A 23,207-nucleotide genomic window follows, 5' to 3' on the forward strand; every position below is an offset into this window, starting at 1 on the left:
CTTTCAATTTTCAAACAGAAATTAATTATGCAACCTAGGGAAACATTGGCTTACAATCTGAACGAAACAAGAATAGCAGTCAAATATAAAATTCATATAAACCATGTCCATAATACAGTATCTGACCTACTTACAATACAGCAGTTTCAGATTATGCCTTGAGCTTAGCCTCTATAGTCATGTCTTTCCATGTTATGTATCAAAAAAGTCAGGAGATCTTGAACAGTTTTACAGCCTACCAAAATATCAGTCATTCAAAAATACAGCAAATGTAAAATAAAACAAAGATCTCCACAAAATTCATGTTGTCTGCGACTCAATTTGGATTGCTGCCTCTTTCTCTTCAAAATTCAGAGTATTGGCTGCTGTTAATAGCATGTCCATTGCACCACCTCTTTCCAATTCTCTTGCTCGTTTATTTCTGTGTTTCTTATCAAGCTTAGCTTTTGGCTTAGCAGCATCTCTCCCTTTTCTGCTTGGCTCGTTACTTTCATAAGCCTTTTTAGCCTTGTGAATTGCTTGTATCCCAGCATCACAGAGTCTGCAGAACCATTTCCCGCTTGGAATAGAAGACTGTGGAGGTGTCAAGCAATAGAGGTGATAGCCACGATCACAGCCATCACAGATAACGATCTGATCATCATCTCGATCAATTAAGCAAACACAGCATATACAAGAAGGGCAGTACCAACAGTGACCGTATGACTTTAACTGCTTCTTTGTTAAACACCTTACATGGTAGTACTTGTTGGGGCAAAACCTATGGCCACATACTTTTACCTTTTTTCTCTTATTACCATCCACTTCATTTCTGCAAATTTTGCAAATGGGTGTTGTTTTCTCACCTATAGAACCTTCAATCCCATCAGAGGTGCAATTTGAATTTTCTTCAAATTCATTTTTTGTTTCCTTAATGGTAGGAAAGCTTTCATCACCAATTATGCCATTTGGGGTCTGTTCATCATTTAACCTTTCACATAGTACACAATGTTCATGTGGAGATCCAATCCCTTTAGCAGTACACTTGGCACAATACCAGCTTTTGTGGGGTATTATTTCTTTCACTGACGGCTCAATACAGGACACATGGTATATCTCCTCACATGAATCACAAACCAAACAGTCTTTATCATCTGCCGTCTCTCCACAACGGCTGCAACTGCCGATTCTGTGCATAGCACAGTCTTGCGTCTGTTCTGGCTTCACGTGAAAGCCCAATTCTCCGTTGCAGGACTGTTTGAAGTAACAAGATTAAATCAATTTGCAAGACCATTTTAATAAACATTTCAAGAAAAACACTAACAATACCAAATGAAATCGGTACAGATATATGGCAAGCATTTTCAAGTGCAACATTCTAAACATATTCATAACAAAAGTTAGCAAAATCTAGCATGTTTCAAATAGATACAATTAGTTCTTAGAACCACTTACCAGAAGTGCACCATTATCTTAAATTTCAAGTAGTCTATCCCATTATGCATTTAGAAAATTTTGGCAAATAAAGCTGAATTAGACCATGATAGCCAGGCAGGCCTTTAGGGCGTGCAGCAGGCCCAATTGGTTCAAAGCTTATATTGAATAGAATATGGAGTGTACAGGTGTAGGGTAGTATCAATAGAATTGTTAGGTCTTCTATCCTGTATTGGATTGGACGTGAATGAAATTACCCTATTTTAGCCTGTTATAAAAATGAAAGAAGGAACCAAGGACCCACAACTAGGTTCCACTAAAGCAGAAAGAAAATAAACAGACTAAATTAGGGTAATTTCATTCGTTTCCAGTCCAATAGGGATGTGTAACGTGCAAAAACAATGAGTATCATAAATGATGAGCTGGACGTCAAGGGAAAATCAGTTACTCAAGAACATGACACATGATCCATACGAAAAGGGGCACAGGAAAAGCATGAGATGTAAGAAAGAGAATGTATTTCTAAGGAACAACGTGTTCTAGGGGGAGGCTATGCATATGGTATGCTTTCTCTGAAATTTCTCTGTTCTGCATCTCTATATTCCCTCTGAGTTCCACATTCTGATTCTTTTCTGAACAATTGCATCAGGTTCTTTGATGCTGCTGCAGTACCTGGCTCAAATTTCATATACACTGAATTTTCTATTTCTAGTAAACGATGGAGATTTTATTTTCAGTAATTCTACCCATTTTTCTTATGTTGTGTAAACAAACTCAAACACTCGTTGATTGATCTTAATACATACTGAGGTTTTTTATTCCGCATGTCCTCGTGTCAGGATGACTTCTTGATACCAGAAGATATAACGGTCCCATTGATACTACCCACTCCTCTGCAACCAGATTCTACTCAATATAAGCTTTCAGCTAATTGGGCCTGCGACAATGTTTTTCTTTTGGCCCCGCTGCTCTCAAGGCATGGCTGGCTATCAGACCATTTCAGAAAATATAGTGATCTAACTAAAACATTTTCAACATAATTATTGTATGTTCACATATGGGGATATAACTATGCCTTCATGCTTCATACATAACATTTTCCAAAAGATAAACATGCACATAACCAAGAAATTTCGGGTCTATGGCCAGCAAAACAGACAAACAAAAGCTGATGAACAGAAACAGAAATTGCCCACTCCAAGTGTTACAGCTACAGCGAAACAGAGCAAAAAAAGGAAAGATACGATTTTGTCTCCACCATGCCATGTGCAAACTTTCTTAAACTTTTCTTTGATAATCCTTTCAATTTTATACAATCATATACCTATCTGATTGCCAGCCATCAAAAGGTAAGATGGATTGCATTTACAGTATTATTTAATATTTTCTCAAAATATCATCTATCCAATAATTTGTACTTATCACAACAAAAACAATGTGTATCAAACTATATCATAACATAAAACAAATTTTGATGATAAGACAGAAAATCTGACAACTTAATGATGATCTAAAGAAACATCAGATCAAAGTTATAAAACTCTTACCGGCTGCTTCTCTCGAAATGTGCTCGGTGCTGAAACTCCTACCTAGAGGTAAAGAAAAACTAGGGTTTGAATAAAAGGAAAGCAGATAGTAGCAACATACACAGGAAGAAGAAAATAAAATCCATAATCAAAACAGATCATGAAACTTAAGAGCTTTGAAAGAATTTTTTTACCAGCTCTGAGTAGGAAGTTGTTGAAATGCTGGATAGGCTCTTGGCAAGAGCAACAATCTCGTTACCAGTGTCTTGAAGCTTTCCCCAAACCTAAATGTATAATTAATACAAAAACAACCAGAAAGTACAATGGTTAGTTTGTGCAATGGTTATACCATTAATACACCAAACAGTTGAGTTTGTGAAGCCTCATCGATTTCAGTTAAATAGCAAAGTAATAACCAAATAAAGTGCATACGTTGAAAAAGTGGATGACAAATAAAGTAGTGGGAATATGGAAGTATCGAAAAAGATAAATTCAAAAACTGCTCATCGAATTCCTTTTCATGGACAATATAAGATTACTGATGAAAGAAAAAACCATATAATAATGAATTATTGAATCATGTAATTCATATTTGATGATACAAACTTGCACAAATTTATTCATGTATATCATGACATACAAAATCATTTAAGATTCTTCCTACAAATCGATATGTAGCTGACTCAAAAGATTCTAATCATGAATCCTAAGATTCTTATAATTGAGATTAAGAACTACTAGACTTTTTCCCAAATCATACCTATTAGTCAAAAAGGAAAAAGGTACATGAAATGCACACATGAGCCCACCCAAGCAACATGAAAGAAGAATATCAAGAAACTCGAGTAAATACTTGAAAGCACTACCGTGTACAAATACAAGTACAAACCATAAAAAATAACATCATTTTGTCAACTATGCATGCGTACTAGCACAGTTGCACACTATCCTCTGCCTATATATAGATATAGATATAAATATATCATAAATAATCAGTTTTTCAAACCCTAAACCCAACAACCTGACACAACAAAGTTTTACAAATAAATTATTTGGTAAAATATGAAATTATTTTGCCCTTCTTCCAAGTTTAACTGTTATAGAAACTAGATAGAAACTCAGAAACAAGAAAGAGAACTCAAATAAAGAATCTGGGAATTTCGTATAGAAGTTTTAGAAATCTTTACAGAAACACCACTGGCACTTCGAGGGTCCAGGATCCTCCCACTATTCAATAATTTTCCAAATCATCCCCCAAGAACCCCAAAACACACCTATATATACAAACTTCTCAACTGCATAACTACTAACATATTTTACATTTGTTTTAAATTATAATTAAAACAATCAGCTGTATTTTCCTTTTCCCTTGTTTCTTCTTTATTAGACCTTCATAATAGGAGGTCATGTCCTAACAATACCTGGCTCATCAAGATTCCACAATTGCAGAAATTTCCTTCATTTCCGTGCTCATCTTCCTCATGCCCTTTTATTAACATCAGGATATTGAGTTGTTTGATCTTGCAAACATGATTCACGCTATATTTTTCATGACAGCGAAAACATTATTTTTTTTTATTTTTGCTTGAAGCTTTGACTATGTCAACCTTTTAAAGTTGCCTCTGTTGTGACCATCATTGTTAGCCTTTACCTCATTACTGGCCTTGCTAGTACCAGATTGAGAAAAAGAATTTGCCTCTGCCAATAAATTGAGTGGTGCTGAATTAGCTGCTGCCATTGATCTTGGACAAGCTGCTATTCATTGTTCCTCTTTGAATAAGAAAACTCCTATACCCCCTCCTGTGTCTCTATAATCCCCTACTACCTTTGCTACAACTATATTATTCCCTTCAATAGCATGGGCTTTGTTCATCATTTCCGAGAGATTGTTAGTCTTGTACAGCCTTAATTCTTCTCTAATCTCTTCCCATAACCCATTGGAAAAAATCCTCATCAAATACTGCTCAACCAACCCTTTAATGAATCCAGCGAATCTTTCAAACTGAGTGATGAATTTGATCAATGAGGTCTCCTGCTTCAAGGCCAACAACGATTCCCATCAAAACCGGTTGGAATCTTTGAATAAGAGCATTCTTCAAACCAAACCTGATTTGGGTTGCATGCTTCCCACCATTAAAACCAAGATAGTGCATTGTCTTCCATCGCCACCATAACCGCTTCCATTCTCTCCTCTTCTTGTACCCCTCTCAAGCAGAAATAGTGCTCAACTTTTCCTATCCATCCCATAATATCTTCTCCTTCAAATACAGGAATGTCCAACTACCTTCGTTTTTCACAATTCTTGTTTCCCAAGAATGTTGCACTCGCTAATTCTTCTTGTGTAGCTTCATCAGAGACTCTCTGATTCATAGAATTTGCAGCACTAGCACCTTTCCCACGTCCTTTCACAAATCTTTCCACAATATTTTCCAACCATGCCATGCGTGAATTCTACTGCACAAGTCAGGATTCCAAATTTGCTGCCATTTGGGTTAATCTTGCATCTAATCTTGCTTCAAAACCCTATGGTAACTGAAGCCCATTTGCTAAACACTTCTCCAATGCTTCCCCTTGTGATTCTATCATTCTTGTAGTCACCATGTGTAATAATCCACAGAGCCCAGAAAGAGCTCTGATACCAGTTTATAGAAACTGTATCAGAAACTCAGAAACAAGAAAACCCAAACGAAGAATCTGAGAATTTCGTATAGAAGTTTCAGAAATATCTACAGAAAACCATTGGCACTTCAAGGGTCCAGGATCCTCTCACTATTAACTAATTTTCCAATTCCTCACCCCAAAACCCCAAAACACACCTATAAATACAAGCTTCTCAACATCATAACTACTAACATAGTTTACAGCTGTTTTAATTAAAACAATAAGTTTTATTTTCCTTTTCCCTTGTTTCTTCTTTAATAGACCTTCTTAATAGGAGGTCTTGTCCTAACAAACTGAAACCAAGTTTACAGTCCAAAGAAACCATCAGTTCACTGAAGAGTTAAGAGCTGATCAAACTCCAAACATTATTTGATGGCTAAAATCTTCGTGATTGAAGTTCCATTAATTAAAATAACTAGAAATAAGAGCAATATTATATTGATAACAATATTGTGCAAACATTAGCTACAAGACTTAGACCTCAACGTCATGGGTCTAGGTAAACCAGATATTTGGCGACCAACAATTTTTAAATTTTGTACCAATCACCATATACATATGAGTAAAGAAATTGTTCAATTGAAGAGACTGCATAATTTACCTGTTGAATATCTGACAAGAAGAGTGCTGGTGATTGTTCATAAGCTTGTTCCTTCATCCTTGAATTCATGATGGTAAAGTCAAATACACTTTCAGGCTTCATTCCCTGGAAATTTTCAAGCAAAGCCTTACACAGTGAGCGAAATTTTTCTGTGGTTAAGATATTAGATAGAACACGTTGACACATCTCAGTCACACCATGGTCAGGTAATTCACTGGAACATCCATTACACATGACATCTGCATGTCGATTAGCTTCCTTCCCTGTTCTATGAGAAAGCAGCTCAGATTGCGAAGAGCATCTTTTACCATCTTTTTCAATTATAAAGGTTTCCTGCAGACAAAATAAGAAGAGACATAAATAAAGTGGCAAAAAAATTACTTTTGGGTAAGTTGAGTAAGCAGGATATATATTGTTCCGACTTAAGAACCCACCATAACAGTAGTGGCATGATTTTGTTTAGGATTAAGTGCTTCCCTTATGCACCCCTCCACACCACCATTGCCATCACCTAATGACTGATATAAATGCTTTAGTACAATATTTCCCCACTGTCCTTGGGAACAATCATCTGAAGTATTGCCTAAAGCTAGATCACATGGTTTCTTCACATTCTGCAATAAAATAATAATAACAATCAAAATACAGTGTTGAAGATATCACCAAGAAACAGTATTTATTGTTCAGGACATTTATCTGGCAGGGTGAGTCATCCCATGCTGTATTATACTAAACTACAAAGAAAAAAAAATTATCAAGTGTTACCTATCCTACATTTAGCATCTCAACCCTCGAATTAAAAATATCATGCACACCAATATGGTATCATTTTATAGTTAACCTGGATGTAATCTGATTATCAATAAGATCATTGAAAGTTGCACCATTCGTTATACAAGCCAAGAATGTAGTCCCTTGTACAACCAAAGTTCAACATAAATCCACTATGAATTTGACAAAGTAAATCACATCCCTAGCATTTTAAATATATAGCACATAGATTGCAACTAGGCCGACGCCATTTTTAGTATAACCAGAATAAATGTGTAGATACAGGAGGATTGTGTCAAACAGCAATGCCGTACACGAATAGAGCAAAGTTATTAAATTAGTTCTTTTGTCATCAAAGTTCATGGATGGTCCATAATCAATATGTTATTATATATCCTTTATATGTGGGCAAACATATACTTATCTTATTGCACTTAACTCCATTTATCAGCATAATAATTTAAGCCAAAATAGCATAGGTACATGATAATCTCTTCTTGGAAAACAGAAAACAGAGAATAGTAATATAAAAAATTAATATAAAATTGATGAACCAGAGTTTTGTGAGTGCAAGTTGCCATAATTATATTTTTCTGTGTCATTCAATTTAAAGATTTAAATTGAACTCACAGTAACCTAAAGCAACTATATGTCAATCGTCAATCAATGTATTACATCTCTTCTACTGAAATACCAAGTCTTTATAAGCATACATAATATACTGAAAGATATATAAATGGGACAACAAGTAACTCCACAAATCATCTAAAAAATAAGAACATCAATGAACAAATATGTACATAAGTTGCGTTGACTTCAAATTAAACATTAGCCTTTTTCAGATGATATTTTTCTGTCTTGTATCAATCGCACAGCTTTATAAATATTATAAATATTACGTGATTTATAAGTCTCTGCGAGTAACCAAAATCCTAAAACCTGATTCATTAGCACACAGCCTAAAGAATAAGAAAACTCTTCATTTTTTTAGCATTGACGACTAAAACAACTATCACTAATTACTAATGCACACCCAAAAAAAACTAGCTACAATGACTTGTTGAAAGCACTCAATGTATCTTACAAACTAGTGAACAAATTTTTAGGGTTTTACTCGTGTGTGTGCCCTTTCCAATCATGTCAACACAAAATTAAAATACTTGTAGGAAACAACTCAATGAATCAAGAAAAATGTAAGCAACAAATAGCATAGACAAATTAAGCAAATCCCTTAGGCAAATTGACAAGTCTGAACAAAGAGGCTAGAAAACCTGATCAGCTATTCCACTTGCAGTTGCCATGCCTGCTACCCATTGTTCCTGAATTTTTCCTCTTGAACTTGACTTCTTACGTCTCTTATAAGTTCGCAAACATTCCACTCCACCAGAGCCACCTTTATCTCCAACTGCCACCCCATTACTAAAGGGTTCACTTTTCAGGACACTAACCTCTCCAACAACCCCGTTAGCATGAGCAATTGCAACCTCATCATTCATGGCTTCACTATTCAAATGTTGTCCCTCTTCAGCAACACAATTATAATCTTTAATTGTCACCTCAATATCCATGCCTTCATCTTTCAAAGACTAGACTCGATCATCACATTCAGCCTTATCTGCATAGCTTCCATCCTCAGTCCCCAAAAAGAAAAAGAAAATACAAATAACAACAATAAATCGCTGTATAAGAACAAAATTAGGGTTCACAGTTCCCATCGGCCAACCTTCAAAAATCCAAAATTTTGTAAGGATTGGGATACCCAAATGCCTCCAAACCCTCAAAAACGCTATTAGAAGTCGAAACACCCCGCAAAATATGATGACAGTTGAAAACGAAAACAAAAACTGCAAGTTGGAGGAGGAGGTTAGGGTGGTGGAAATCTGAGTTGCAGTGCAGTAACTACTCTGTCATATGTAAGTGTGTCAATCCAAAGAAAAGAAGAAATGTATGTGAACCTGAATAATTTCGAAACCAAAAGGACGCGTCTTCCCAGTTTCCTTTGCACGCTGACTCTCTTTGTTACTGCTTCAACCCGTGTCTTGTATTACTTCATTTTTTTTATTTTATTTTTTCTATAACTGTTGTTACGGATCTTTTATAAACATCTTCTCATTATTATGGGCGGAAACAGGGTTCAAACCCATGTTATTTTGTAATTATATTGTCTGTTATTTTTTTCTGTATAACTTTTTATTAATTAAATGTTATTTTCTGTATTTTTTAATTAATTAAATATGTAACAGTCCTATAATATTTTAATAATATAATATATTAAATTACATTATTTTGAATAATTTAAATATTTTATTATTTTTTAAAATATCGTATGAAAATTATTTAATTAGTAAACAGAATTTTTAAAAATTTCCAAAAAATTTAAAAGAAAAAAATATAAACTTAACCAGAGAAATAAAAAAAATGAAAAATCCAATCTTTATAGTTAGAAAGATTTCAAATAAATAAAATAAAGTTACCCACGTAGAAATCATGAATTGATAATGTGAAAACAGAATTTTAAGTAGAACACACGAGAAAGAAAAGAAAGATAGATGTAAAGGGTGGCAATTGGATTGGTTCGACCATTTAGGTCTAGTTCGCAATTGATCTCTAAAATATGGGATGAGCGGGTTCATTCCGCATTTCAATGCAGGTTGAAAAGTTTTGTTTGAGCCACATAAATGCAGGTCTGTGTGCTAGTTTGCCTTTTTTTATGATAAAATTTTAAATGTTCAACAAATTAGAAAATTTTAACAAGTTCACAAAATTAAGCATAACTTTTGGAGAGTTTGATGATAAATTAATAATTCAATATTTTTATCATATTCATATTCGTACTTTGACATACACGATGCATTCTTCGAAATTTAGCACATCAAAAAATACATAATACTTATTTTTTTTCAATCATACAAGAATTTGAAACGTTCATCCAAGAAGTCTAGAAGAAAAGTAATCCATATATACAAGTGCAAAATTTTAAATTTTTTATGTGGGTTGCATACAAGCTTTAGTAGGCCTGCGGATTCGATGTCTCGACGAACATTTTTTGGCAAACTCGTGGGACCATATTCTTATTATCAACCCTAGATGTTAAAAAAATTAAGAAGAAAATTACTTGTGGACTAATTTTTGTATACAACTATATTAAGGTAATAATAGGAAACATTGATATTTTGATTGTATATTTGTTTATTTTATAAATATTTGTATTTAGTAAAATGTTATTAATAGCATTTTATTTATTTGTTTGTTTATTTTATAATCAAATATGTTTAGTGTAGTGTTTTCAAATTCATTTTTTTTATTTATTTACTAATTACAATTATTTTTGTTAAGTGTCATTAATATCATTTTATTTATTTATTTAGTTGATTGTATTTGTTTAGACACGTACCTTTAATCTCCTTTTATTTATCTAATAAATGTTATAATTTGGTGGGTGTTTCTAACCCAATTTGTTTAATTATAACTGTGATGTTTCATATGTAATATGAAGCTTTTAGATAAGTTCCCTAATATGAAGCAAATTTTTGAACTCATTACTTAATAAGAATGGTGGTTGCTTTTGTGTCAAAAGCTCTTATTATGGTTAGTGATGATGTGTCAGACTCCGCGAGAAATCAAGGCAATTGTAATGGTTGGAATATAAAATACACTTCCAAGAAATGTGGTAATCTTAGTTTTAGCCCTTGGCTACTTCACTTATCCAATTTTGTTTTGATATAATATTTTATTTCTACCGACCTTCAAAATCAGTATGATATCGGTTACAAAATTAACTTAAAACCTTTAAATGTAAAATGACTTTTTTAATGACATTTTGTTTAATACAGGATTATAATGCTTGCAAGATTATTGTCATAACTAAAGTGGAAAGCGACCTATACATTTTCACACATACAACTCACTCTTCTCAATCCTTTATTACCTGTAATAAACTCTTCAATTTTACGACATCATTTTAGAATTTTTTTTTCTTGTAGTTTTCCTTCTAGTTTGTCCAATTCATGGCACTATAATGGGTTATTAGTCTTTTGATAGAGGTCTAGCAATTAATAAATGTTTTTTTTCATTCATTATAATAAAAATAATGTTTGTGACGTATGTCATATTGCAAAATCGAGAAAGTTGAGTTTTTGCTCGAGTTCTTCTTTTACACTAATATTTTGGGGTCCAATTTCTATAATGTTTATACATGATCATTCTTATTTTTCATGTCATAGTGATGACTACTTTAGACGCACTTGGATTTATTTTCTAAAAAATAAGGTAAAAAAGTAGAGCTTTAATTTAAGCCTTTTATGCATTAATGGAAAACTAGTTTAAAATCATGGTTAAAAACATTATAATTGATAATGTTAAGGAGTTCAAATTTGACTAATTTTATGTTACAAAAGAAATAGTTCATCAAACAAGTCATTTAGAAACTTCTCAACAAAATTTCATAGATCGTTAAACAAGTGGTGTAGAGTCTTATTATTTTAAATTGATCTTACCAAAATATTTTTTATTTTATGTGGTTATACATTCAGTTTATCTCATTAATTAAATCATTATTTTGTCTTGGATAACTAACGCTCTTATTAGCTCCTATACAAATCTTCGCCTGATTGAACATAATTCTTTGATTCACTTTGTTTTTTCTCCACACTTGTTAGGTTGTGTTTTTCTGAGAGGAATGATTAGAAAGAGAGAGAGAGGGAGAGGGAGAGATCAGAAAGATTAGAAGATGAAGTTAAAGTTGTTCTTTTAAAAGGATTAAGAGGTGATTTTAGAGTGGATTAGAGAATAAAGTTCGTGAAAGTTTGTGATTGAATTGAGTGATGTTACATAAAGTCCTTTTAACCAAATTTTGTTAAGTTTATCTAACGTTTCGGGCACATTTCATGATAGTATTTAAGTTAACATTGAAGCAAAAATGTGTTAAACAGTATAAATGCGCTTGAAATGTCAGATAAACTTAACAAAATTTGGTTAAAAGGACTAAATTCACGCATTTTAGAAGATGAAGGACTAAATTGGTCAAAAGTTTTGATGAGGGACTAAACCCAAATTTCGCTCAAACTTGAGGGACCAAAAACATATTTAACCCTTAATAAATTAGAACTAAAATTACATATATTTATTTCTTACAAAATTAAAATTGGTAAATATCAAGAAACTAAATTATCTAAAAATTTTAAAATAAATATTTTCACATGACAAGTAAAAAAAAATTAAAATTTAAAGACTACAATAAATTAAAATCATTTTTTAACTATTTCATTAAATAATTAACAAAATATTTGAAAACAAAATTTTATTGGATAATTTATTAACAAAATAGTTTAAGATTAAAAGATAAATTTATGTACAAATTAAAAATTAAACATACAAATAGTTTTTGATACATTAAACATGATTAAAATAAATTCAAAAATTAATTTAAACATAGAATTTTTTTATTTTGTTTTCCTAATAAGTAAAAAATAATAGTGTTGTATGAACATGTGAACAAAGAAAGAAGATGACGAAGGTAGAAGAGGGAAAAAATAAATATAATGAGGATAAAGTGGTAATTTCTTATCCATCACCCTATAATCCCTTCAATAGTGGTGAGATTGAATTTTTTAACAATCCCTCTATTTCACCTCTATCATTCCCTTGCATCACCCCAAAAAGAATAAAGTGTTCATCCTCTATGTCTTGCTCTCCATTCTTCTTGAACATACATCCACTCAAAAGAACTGGACCTTAGTCTTAAGACTAAATTTGATCCTAAAGCCACAAGGCATATTTTTTTGGGAAGTAAAAGTGGTATAAAAGGTTGTTTATTATCAAACTAAAGAGTTGTCAATATCTTCAAATGTCATTTTCCATGAAAATATTTTTCCATATCAACTAAAATCATCTATCAACATTTGTTCTAATCCTTTTATTTCTTATTAACCTTTATTGCTAAGAAACCTTTGGATTACATTCTACACAAATTGAGTTAGAACTTGAAACACCATAAAATCCTTTTTCCGACAACCAAATAGTAAATACAATATCAACACCACATAATCTTATATTAGTACCATAGTGTTCAACTAAGAGAATTACAAATCATCCTTCATATTTGTAAGACTATCACTCAGACCGTTTTGTTGTCATTGTTGTGTCACATAACTCTACAAGCAAAGGTAATATATATCCTTAATCTCAAGTGTTTCCGCATGATTGTATGACACTTTCATATCAATCTTTTGTTATGAATATTACCATTATACCTGAGTTCGTCAGATATTTTGAGACCATCAAACATAAATGTTGAAGGATAGCCATGGATCAAGAACATAAGGTGTTGGAAAAAAATAATGCACGGGCCTGATTGGAAACCACTTGACAGAAACCTTATTGGTTGCAAATAGGACTACAAAGTCAAACGCAAATAGGATGGGACAATAAAACGTTATAAAGTAAGACTCGTGTTACATAAATCAAATGTATTGACTTCATTGATGTCTCTCCCACATAATAAAGATGACCACTCTAAGAGTTGTGTTGGCTTTTGCCCCCTCTAAAAGTTGGGTTTTATACAATTAGAAATGCATAATGCTTTCTTATATGCTAAACTATAAGAAGAAATCTATATATGGCTTTACGTTGAGGTCTACTGACTTCCAAGTGTATTTATTAAAGAAATCTTTGTATGAGTTGAAGTAAGTTGGACAACAATGGTTTAATATATTGTCACCGAGCTTTGTTGGTTCTTGTTTATTCTCAAAGATTGGGTGACCACACCTTGTATACTATGAAGAGAAAACAATTCTTCACAACTAGCATATTTTGATGATGTATTGTTATAACAACTTAATGTACATTAATGTAAGTTAAATCAAATGATGTAATGTTGTTTATCATTTTTTAATTAGATATATATATATAAAACTTTTTATTAAATAGAAACTATATATATATATATATATATATATATATATATATATATGATTATTTGAAATATATATTTACTTCACAATATTATATTATTTTTCCTTAACTTTTATCTCCTTAACTTTTATCTCCTTAACTTTTGTCTAACAGCAAGAGTAACTTTTGTTGTGTTTCATTTGTATTGTATGTTCTTTCTGTTAAAGGAAGTAATGATTAGAAAAATGTTTCACAAATCACTAACTTTTGTTGTTGAATTTTTAGAATTAAAAAATAATTAGTCAACTAATTATTTAATTAATTAAATATATTGGAAGTACATTATAATTCTAATTTTAATTGAAATAAATTTTAATAAATATATAAGCTCTAATATTTCATCAAAAGTCTTTTATTTTTCAATAAAAAAGTTAACTCCAAATAATGTATAATTATATAATAATATTAATTTTAATTAGAATTTAGTAGAAAAGTAATACAAAATAATAAATAAAATAACTATAGATAAAATGATTAAGTAATAAAAAAACAAATACTTAATTAATTTATATTTTATAATATTAATAATTGCTAATATTAATCAAAATCAAATAAATAATTAAATGAATATAACTGAAGCTCAAAAAATTTAATATCAAATACCAAATTACATAACTATAAAACAATACATATGAATATGTTTCAAAAAATATTCCTTTACCTTCGTATCAATTTAAATATTAAAAATAAAACTATAATATCAATATAAATCAAATAAAATATCAAATAAATACAACTGAAGCTTAAAACATTTAAAACAAATTATAACTTTTCACCAAAAACCTTTCACTTTCAAATAAAATGTTAATCCCAAATAATAACTAATTATATAATAATATTAATTTTAACTATAATAATAATATTAATATATGATATATAATAATAAATATACATAATATATATATATATATATATATATATATATATGATAATGTAATTCATTTTATTTTATTTTTATCAAAATTAGTCAACTGTATTTGATAATGTTTGGATGAACTTTAAGAAATCAAATAAAAAATCATATGAATATAACTAAAATTTAGAAAATTTAATACCACATTATATAGTAATACACATCAACATGTTTCAAAAACATTTGTTATTTTTTTTCATATCAATTCAAATAATAAAAAAACTATAATAATACTAATAGAAATCAAATAAAAAATTAAATGAATATAACTGAAGCTCATTAAAAGATTTGAATTAAAATTATTATTACAATTTATTTTATTATTTAATTACTTCCTTTTTTATTAAATTTTAATTATATTTATGATTTTTATTTTATTTCCTTATTAAAATAGTAATTATTAATTAAAATTATTATTATTTTTTGTATAATTAATACTTAGTAATATATAAATTAATTTTAAGCCTTAATTCAGTTTCATTTGAATGAAAGTATTACTAAATACATACCTGTTAATTATAATTTTATTATTATTTTATCTAAAATTAAATTAAATTTTTCATTATAAATTATTTAATCATTTAATTATTTCCTTTTTGAGTGAAAATATTAAGTATATTTACTTATTTCATTTTATTTATTGATTAAATTATTAATTATTAACTGAATTTATTCACGCACGTAATTAATAAGGTATTAATAATATGAGATGTTTTTGCTGAATATAAGGGAGTGTTATGTGTCAAAAATTGTTATCTATGCTTCCTATAAGTTGTTACATTTATTTTATTTTATATATATATATATATATATATATATATATATATATATATATATATATAATATGAAGGTAACGTGTATTTATATAAAATTTGCTTTTGTAAAACTGTAAAATATGCTAAACTTAAAAAAATAGTCAATTGAACTGAAGCAAATTATAATAATCAAATTATTTGTATTATAGATTAAATGAATCTATTCTTTAATTGTTAAATGTTGAATTACTAACAAAAGAAGTGTAGGGTAGAAGAACAAATGTTTACGATAACCATATTCCACCTATTTTTAAAAATAATAATTAATAAAAATAGATAAAAGTAAAAATAAATTTAAAATAAAATAATTAATAAAACTAGAAAAAAACATGTGTGATTATCTTTTTCTTATAATAAAAAAATAAAAAAATAATAATTTCAGAATGAATATAAATGATTTTTTATAATAAAAATTAATTTTAATTTTTTATTATAAATAGTTATTTTAGTTTAACAAAACCATTAGATTTTTTAGATTAAAGTTAGTAAAATATAAAACTGATAAATTAATTATTTTAAATTAAAAAAATGTTAAAATTGAAAACTAAAATGTGAGCCCTGAGTTAATCACTTTTATATTGTACTAGTGAAAAGATAATTCTTCATACTGGTGTGTCTTTTTTTTTACCTTAGATAATTAATTAAATATATTTAAATTAATAATCAATTATGAAATTACTTAAAGAGTAAAATTTGAAAGAAAGTATGTACACAACAAAATAATCTTTTTATGCATAGATCTAAATTAAAAAGTATACATTATGCCAATTTTAATTTATATGAAAATATATTATTTGATGTAACTAATAAATGTAAATTTAATTTAAGTTTGATCACTCTTTTTGTTTTTGTTTTCATTTTGATGGAAGAATCACAAGTAAATCTCCCATTTTATTTTTATTTTAATAAGTTTCAATTTTACAAAGATAGACTCAATTATATCTTTTTCTACCTTACAAATCGTATTTAAGTTTGTTTTGTAAGATATTAACAAAAATTTCTACTTGTAACTTTTTAACTAGATGAAGATGAAACAAAAGGAATATATATATATATATATATATATATATATATATATATATATATATATATATATATATATAATATGTGAATGAAATTTGATAATATTTATTATTGATTTTCTATAAAATCATAAGATTTTTAAATTATTAAATCATAAATTATAATATTATAGTTTGTAAAATTTTAAAATAATAAAATTACATGTATCAAACTATTCAACAAAGTGATATGAAAAAGTAATAATTACATGAAGTAATTAACGGTAACATCATTAAATTAACAGAAAAGTTAACACTGGAATTAAATTAAAAAATTTAAATTTATTCAATATTAACAAAATTTGTTGATGATATACAGCAAATGAAAATATAATATTAAGGTAATGGATATTTGCACAAAATTTTCAACAGTGATGTAGAATAAAATAGAATTAACTTTTTATTATAAATAGTTGTTTTAATTTAATAAAAAAGATAATTAAGTTCTTAAAAGATAATTAAATAAAAAATAAAATTGTTAAATTAATTATTTGAATTTAAGAAGCCATTGTGAAAAGATAAAATTGGAAGAGAAAACGCGTAAAACTTAATCTTCATTATATAATGGAATGGAGCATTGACGGTTTAAAAAGGAGGTTTATCTCAAGTAGCATTGGCTATTGGGTGTGTTAGGAGCGTGAATTCAGCGCAGCATCTCAGTGAAGAATGTTTCCGCGGCGGTGCACGGCGTCTGCGGCGGGGCAGACGGGGAACAGCGACATCGAATCGGATGAGTTCACTACGCAGTGCCTCTCCTGCGAGGAGGAATACCACATGATTGACTCCGGAACCTGCAGGGAGTGCTACCAAGAGGCCAATGAGGCCGAAGAGGAGCTCCGCCTCGAGATCGATGACCTCAAGTCCAAGGTCTCGTTCCTCACACTCTCCTCTCCCATTCTCAATCCTTCCACCACCGATATCGTCCTCGTTCCCGTTGATGACTCCGACGCCACTCCCATTCCCGCTCACAAGCACGTTCTGGTCAGTCAATTTTTTTTCTTTTTGTCGCGCTTTTGTGTTTGTGTATTGATAACTCATAATCAATTTAGTATATGTACTGTTCTCCGATTTAGTTTCCGTAGTGGCTACTGTGTACTGAGACCACTGATAGTCATCTGTCGTCTAGTTTTGTCTAATTATTTTTAATTGATCAGATTCTGTGCTGAAATTTTATACTTTCAAGCCATTAATAGATAAACCACCACAAGTCTTGCTCCAAAGAATTGAGAGTATTCGAAGAAGGACAAACCATGAAACGGTTGGGATAGGAAAAAAACAATACCTAATTTTTACGTGGTTCGATAAGGGCAATGCGCTCTGGCCTACATCCACGGCAGCCATGATATCAAACTCATTTTCAGTGAGTCCAAACTTTCTCAACTCTGTTACAAGCAAAAATTAGAAAGAATTTATGGAATCGGAGAAAGCCATGCAATATTAGCTACATATAGGCTTAGCAACCCAAAATCTATCTGCTTCTTGGCATAATAAAACCTGTTATGAAAGAAAATGAGCTACAGAACTAACGGTTAGCCAACCTGACAAGAGGTTGTTATAAAATTTGTGGACTGAACCAAATAACTAAGTTATACAACAACTCAGGACTAAGTTGTAGGTTTTAGGTTTTGAGTGTGAATAATGGTTGCTTGACAGAAATTTTATGTTGTGCAATAACATGGGAAACGTGGGACAAGACTTTTGCTAAAGGTAACAAATTGTCTTAAGTCAAAACCTCTGCTTCTTAACAGTTCAAACACTCAAGTTTTTTAAGGTGATGATACTTGAGCAATAAATACCTTATCCTGCTAGCCATAGTAGATTGTTTTATCTATCTTGTTCAAAATCAGGATAGGAACAAAGTAGTTGTATCCAAATTTTCATGGTTCTGGTCTGTCCTCTCTATCTATCCCATACCAGCATTTGATTGAGGATATGGTTTTTCAATCAAAACCACATAGACCAGTAATGTCAGTGAGCGAAACAGTGGTATAATATGCTATAATAATGTTTAATCAAATTAACTAAGAGTATATATGGCTCGTGAAAGGCTGAAACTTCTAAATAAACTGATGCAGTAACTCATTTCAATCATTTATTTGAACTTTTAGTGCTTATACTCTGTTAACTAAACAGGAAGAAATGCATTAAATGTCATATAAATAGACTCCCAATCCAAACCTTGTATTTTTTTCTTCTTATTTTTGCTTTTCATATTTTCCTTAAGAAATCCTTGACAGTGGTCGGTGAATTGACCCTGAAGCTGTTGTATGTAGACTGGATTCAAGAAACTTGTAGTTCACACCACATTGAATTGGAATCAATTTAGATATGTAAATTGATTAACAATATTTAACACAAAATCTTCTATTCCCTGACTGTTTTATTTAATCATTAGATGAGACTCGCACCACATTTTCTTTGGATATTGCTTTCTGGTGCAGTTTGGCATCCTTGATTAGATTTTCTAAATTGATGTTAATACTGTTTATTCTTGTGTTTTGGCTTTTCTTAATGAAGCTAATGATATTTTATGATACAATTATTAGGTTAGTCGCTCTCCTGTTTTCAATGCAATGCTTGAGAATGATATGGAAGAAAGGCGGAGTGGCACCATCAAGATTTCCGACGTATCACATGATACTCTCCGTGCTTTTGTTAACTATTTGTACACTGCTGAAGCGCCCCTTGATAACCAAATGGCCTGTAACCTGTTGGTTTTGGGAGAAAAGTATCAGGTGAAGCATCTGAAGACATATTGTGAGAAGTATTTGATCGCCAAAATGAATTGGAATAGGGCTATTGCAAACTATGCCTTTGCATATCAATACAATTGCAAACAATTACGAAGTGCGTCCTTGGCAGTGATCTTGGACAAAATGGATTTGCTCACTCAAAATGAATATTATGCGGAGCTCGTGGACACCAATCCTCGTCTTGTTGTGGAAATATATGAAACATATATTGGCAAGCAATTAAACACCGCAGGCACCTTTTAGGTTATAGGAACAAAGCTAAGGAAGTTAGTGAAACCAGCTTTAAGCTGGGGTGGTACTTCTGTTGGGATTAGATTCTTGATTGATAATTAATCTGTGGTAGTATATAAACTGTACATTATCATACACTGCTACAGTTAAACATGCAATAGTACTGTTCTTTCTATATTACCTTTCGGTTCTTCGTGAACTGGATAATAGATAGTATTAATTTGTATCAGTGCAGTGAGTAGTGATGGGGTTTCCCAATGGTTCCTTATAAACGTTTCTACTGTTGAAATACCATACCTCTTCCGTTTGTGCTGTTGTTGCTGCGTGACTTCTTTGGGAGGTGTGATAAGTGACAGTGATGATGTTTTCATTTGTGGGCTTTGTAAAATAAGCTTCATGCTGCTTCTGACTCAATTTTGGGTCTTTCTACCTACACATCCAAGCATTTCTTCTGCACCTCCAAAATTTTTTTAAATTCCCAAAATACCTTTTGACCATTTAAGAAATTCACGGACATCACATCCCCAGAAATATTTTCGGAAGTCAAAATATATGACTTCCGAAAGTCAAAATATATCATCAGAAATCGACTTTCGAAAGTTAAAATATTTTTAATTCTTTTTAAAATTTATATTTTTTTAACTTTTAATGATTTTCTTAATTTATTATTTTATTTATTTTTTACGTTTTCATATTTTTTAATATATATTTTTAAAAAAATATTAATATCTATATATAATTTTATTTTTATTTAATATACAGAAAAATAAATATAAATATAAAAATAAGTAAAATTAAAATAATATTAAATTTTAAATGAAATAATTATAATAATATAAATAAATAAATAAATAAAATTATAATATAATTAAAATTAAAATAATAAAAATTTAACAAATATATATATATATATATATATATATATTCTATTTTTTATTTAATTAAATTTAAAGTTTTATTATTTTAATTTTAATTATTTTTTATTCAATTATTTTTTTTGTTTAATATTTTTGTTACTTATTTTTTTACGTTTTATAATTTTAATACTGTTTTAAAAATTAAATAAAATAAAAGTTAGAAAATATAAATTTTAAAAAAAATTAAAAATTTTAAAAATACCGTTTATTACTTATTTTATTTTATTTTTTGAAACACATATTAAAATTATAAAACGTATGAATTTAAAAACAAATAACTTAAAAAAAATAAATAAAATAAGTAATAAAAATACTAAATAAAAATTTGAAAAAAAAAGTTAAAAGTAATTTAAATAAAAATAATAAAACTTTAAATTTTAAAAAAAATGAAATATATATATATATATATATATATATATATATATATATTAATATAAGTTTTATTATTTTAATTTTAATTATTTTTTAATTTTATTTATTTATTGAAATTATTATAATTATTTTATTTAAAGTTTAATATTATTTTAATTTTACTTATTTTTATACTTATATTTATGTTTTAGTATATTAAATAAAAATAAAATTATATATATATATATATATTAATATTTTTTAGAAAATATATAATAAGAAATATGAAAACATAAAAAATAAATAAAATAATAAACTAAAAAAATCAAGTTAAAAAATATAAATATTAAAAAGAATTAAAAATATTCAAAATAAAATTTGTTTTTACTTAGGAAGGTCATCTTCCGGATAATGTTTTTTTATTTCCGGAAGTCGACTTCCGGGAATATTTTTTGACTTCCGGTTATGTTTTTGATTTTTGGAAGTCGACTTTCGGTAATGATTTTTGACTTCCGAAAGTCGACTTCTGGTGATATATTTTGATTTTCGAAAGTTATATTTTGACTTTCGGAAGACGATATAATTTTGAAGGTGTGGTATCTGCGGGTTTTCTTGAATGGTTAAAGGGTATTTTGAAAATTTAAAAAAAATTTGGAGGTGTAGAAGAAATTTTGGAGGTGCAGGAAGAAAGACCCAAAATTTTTTATACATTCCTGCTACGAAATCTCAATTCATCCAACGACAATGATTACCCTGAGTTCATCAGAACTTGTTTAAAATTTTTGTCTGACGAGGCTCTTGCTCAGCAAATAAAACCATTGAAAGTATTTTTCACAAACTCGTCCAGTCTTATCTCACCGAGCGAGTGAGACCACCCTTGCTTTTATAACTTTACCAACCAGTTTACACCACACAGTTTTAACATACACATTATTTATCAACAGATCAATACACCAATTATATTATTAATTCAATCATATTAATCACAGTCAATTAGATTCAAATGACCTAATTATGAGAAGAATATGAAAGATTTGTGTTTATTGTTATTATAAATTTATATAAAATTTTGAATTATTTAATTTTAATATCAATCAATTATATAGCGTATAATTTTAAAGCTATAAAACGAAGGAATTATTTAATTTTAATATCACCTGATCATATAACCTAGCTAGTTCTTCAGTTCCTCAATAATTTTTTAAGTATGTTAAACTATTATTTGTCATTTTGTGTACATGTTTACGCATATAAAACAATTCTTCTTGAATAATACAATTTGATTATTCTTTTTGTTATCTTGATGCCATGCCGTGACTTCAAGCATATGTATATAGAATTAATGTGTAAACATCAATTCTTGTGACTAATATAAAGAAATTTTCATAAGTTAAACATTTTGTCAAAGAATGTGAACTTGATATGGAGAACATTCGCAGCAATGACAATATACAAAGAAGAAGAAAAGAGGTCTTTCAAAATTAATTCAGAAAGTATGGTCAAAGCTGTCGTACAGTATTTCAAGATCACCCAATAAATTTAAAAATTACATCAATAAATATTTGTAAAAATATATTATTTACATGATTTAATTTGTAATAAGTGTCCATGTGAATATTATTAGAAACTTTCACGTTTTGTAGAACTTTTCCGGTGTATTATTTCTAAAAAGTTTGTAAGAAATAAGTTTCGTATGCATTTTTCTGCTCATTTTGTAAATTCCAATAAATATTTGTAGTTCAGTAGTGGAAAATTTTTCACTTTATATATATATATATTGAAAATACTAGTAGATAAAAGATACTTTTCAAAAAGTATTTGACTATTGTGATTTATATAAGAAAATAAACATACTACTGTGGGATTTTTTTATGATAAGTGAAACCATAAGGAATGTTTTTCGCGTTGTATGTTTCAGTTTTGAACTAAAAAATATTACATGAGCCAATAAAAAATGTGTGTAGTGATTTGATTAAGTTAAAATTGATTATGGAATATGAATTAAATCGAACCAAATTTTGTAATAATTTTATCATGTCTTATTTATTGAACAATCATTATTTTGAAAAACATTACCGATAGATAATTAGTTCATGTCCATTACAAATTATAAGTTTATTATAAAATAATCATGCTGAAAAGTGAGTTTATCCGATACCATATTAATTAAAAAAATACTAAAAGGAAAATATAATGTATTATATCTGGTTTCCAAATCCATAATGATCATCCAGCAATCACAC

The 23,207-nt window shown here is 29.1% G+C and overlaps 2 protein-coding genes across 5 annotated transcripts; one reads left to right on the forward strand and one right to left on the reverse strand.

Annotated features, from left to right (window-relative positions):
• Positions 1-73: 73 nt before the first annotated feature.
• LOC114163243 (PHD finger protein EHD3-like) lies at positions 74-9,045 on the reverse strand. Of its 3 annotated transcripts, XM_028047424.2 has the most exons (8): positions 8,928-9,045; positions 8,696-8,816; positions 8,244-8,587; positions 6,636-6,815; positions 6,202-6,534; positions 3,134-3,223; positions 2,961-3,002; positions 74-1,233 (listed from the first exon to the last, which is right to left on the reverse strand). In XM_028047424.2, the coding sequence occupies exons 3-8, from the start codon at positions 8,538-8,540 to the stop codon at positions 301-303; spliced, it is 1,875 nt and encodes a 624-aa protein (XP_027903225.1). In that variant the 5' UTR covers positions 8,541-8,587; positions 8,696-8,816; positions 8,928-9,045; the 3' UTR covers positions 74-300. The 3 variants fall into 3 exon arrangements, with proteins under 3 accessions (XP_027903225.1, XP_027903227.1, XP_027903226.1); XM_028047426.2 differs by lacking the exon at positions 8,696-8,816 and having other exon boundaries at positions 8,928-9,044; XM_028047425.2 differs by having other exon boundaries at positions 8,696-8,954.
• Positions 9,046-17,287: 8,242 nt separating this feature from the next.
• Positions 17,288-20,003, forward strand: LOC114195990 (BTB/POZ domain-containing protein). 2 transcript variants are annotated; one of them, XM_085666223.1, is made up of 3 exons: positions 17,288-17,693; positions 17,896-18,072; positions 19,259-20,003. In XM_085666223.1, exons 1-3 carry the CDS (start codon positions 17,379-17,381, stop codon positions 19,706-19,708), a joined length of 942 nt encoding a protein of 313 aa, XP_085522349.1. In that variant the 5' UTR covers positions 17,288-17,378; the 3' UTR covers positions 19,709-20,003. The 2 variants fall into 2 exon arrangements, with proteins under 2 accessions (XP_085522349.1, XP_027942256.1); XM_028086455.2 differs by lacking the exon at positions 17,896-18,072 and having other exon boundaries at positions 17,293-17,693.
• The last annotated feature ends 3,204 nt before the right edge of the window (positions 20,004-23,207 follow it).

This window comes from Vigna unguiculata, chromosome 9 (assembly GCF_037176805.1).
Source record: "Vigna unguiculata cultivar grain cowpea cultivar isolate G323 ecotype 2 chromosome 9, ASM3717680v1, whole genome shotgun sequence".
In the NCBI taxonomy this organism is placed as follows: domain Eukaryota; kingdom Viridiplantae; phylum Streptophyta; class Magnoliopsida; order Fabales; family Fabaceae; genus Vigna; species Vigna unguiculata.

Excerpts from the sequence above, each read along its gene's own strand:
- LOC114195990 (XM_085666223.1), top strand. The coding sequence starts at position 17,379 with ATGTTTCCGCGGCGGTGCACGGCGTCTGCGGCGGGGCAGACGGGGAAC. Across the intron at positions 17,694-17,895 it reads CCGCTCACAAGCACGTTCTG|CCATTAATAGATAAACCACC; the intron begins GTCAGTCAATTT and ends TATACTTTCAAG. Across the intron at positions 18,073-19,258 it reads TGATATCAAACTCATTTTCA|GTTAGTCGCTCTCCTGTTTT; the intron begins GTGAGTCCAAAC and ends TACAATTATTAG.
- LOC114163243 (XM_028047424.2), bottom strand. The coding sequence starts at position 8,540 with ATGGATATTGAGGTGACAATTAAAGATTATAATTGTGTTGCTGAAGAG. Across the intron at positions 6,816-8,243 it reads CAAGTGGAATAGCTGATCAG|AATGTGAAGAAACCATGTGA; the intron begins GTTTTCTAGCCT and ends ATTTTATTGCAG. Across the intron at positions 6,535-6,635 it reads ATCATGCCACTACTGTTATG|GAAACCTTTATAATTGAAAA; the intron begins GTGGGTTCTTAA and ends TTTTGTCTGCAG.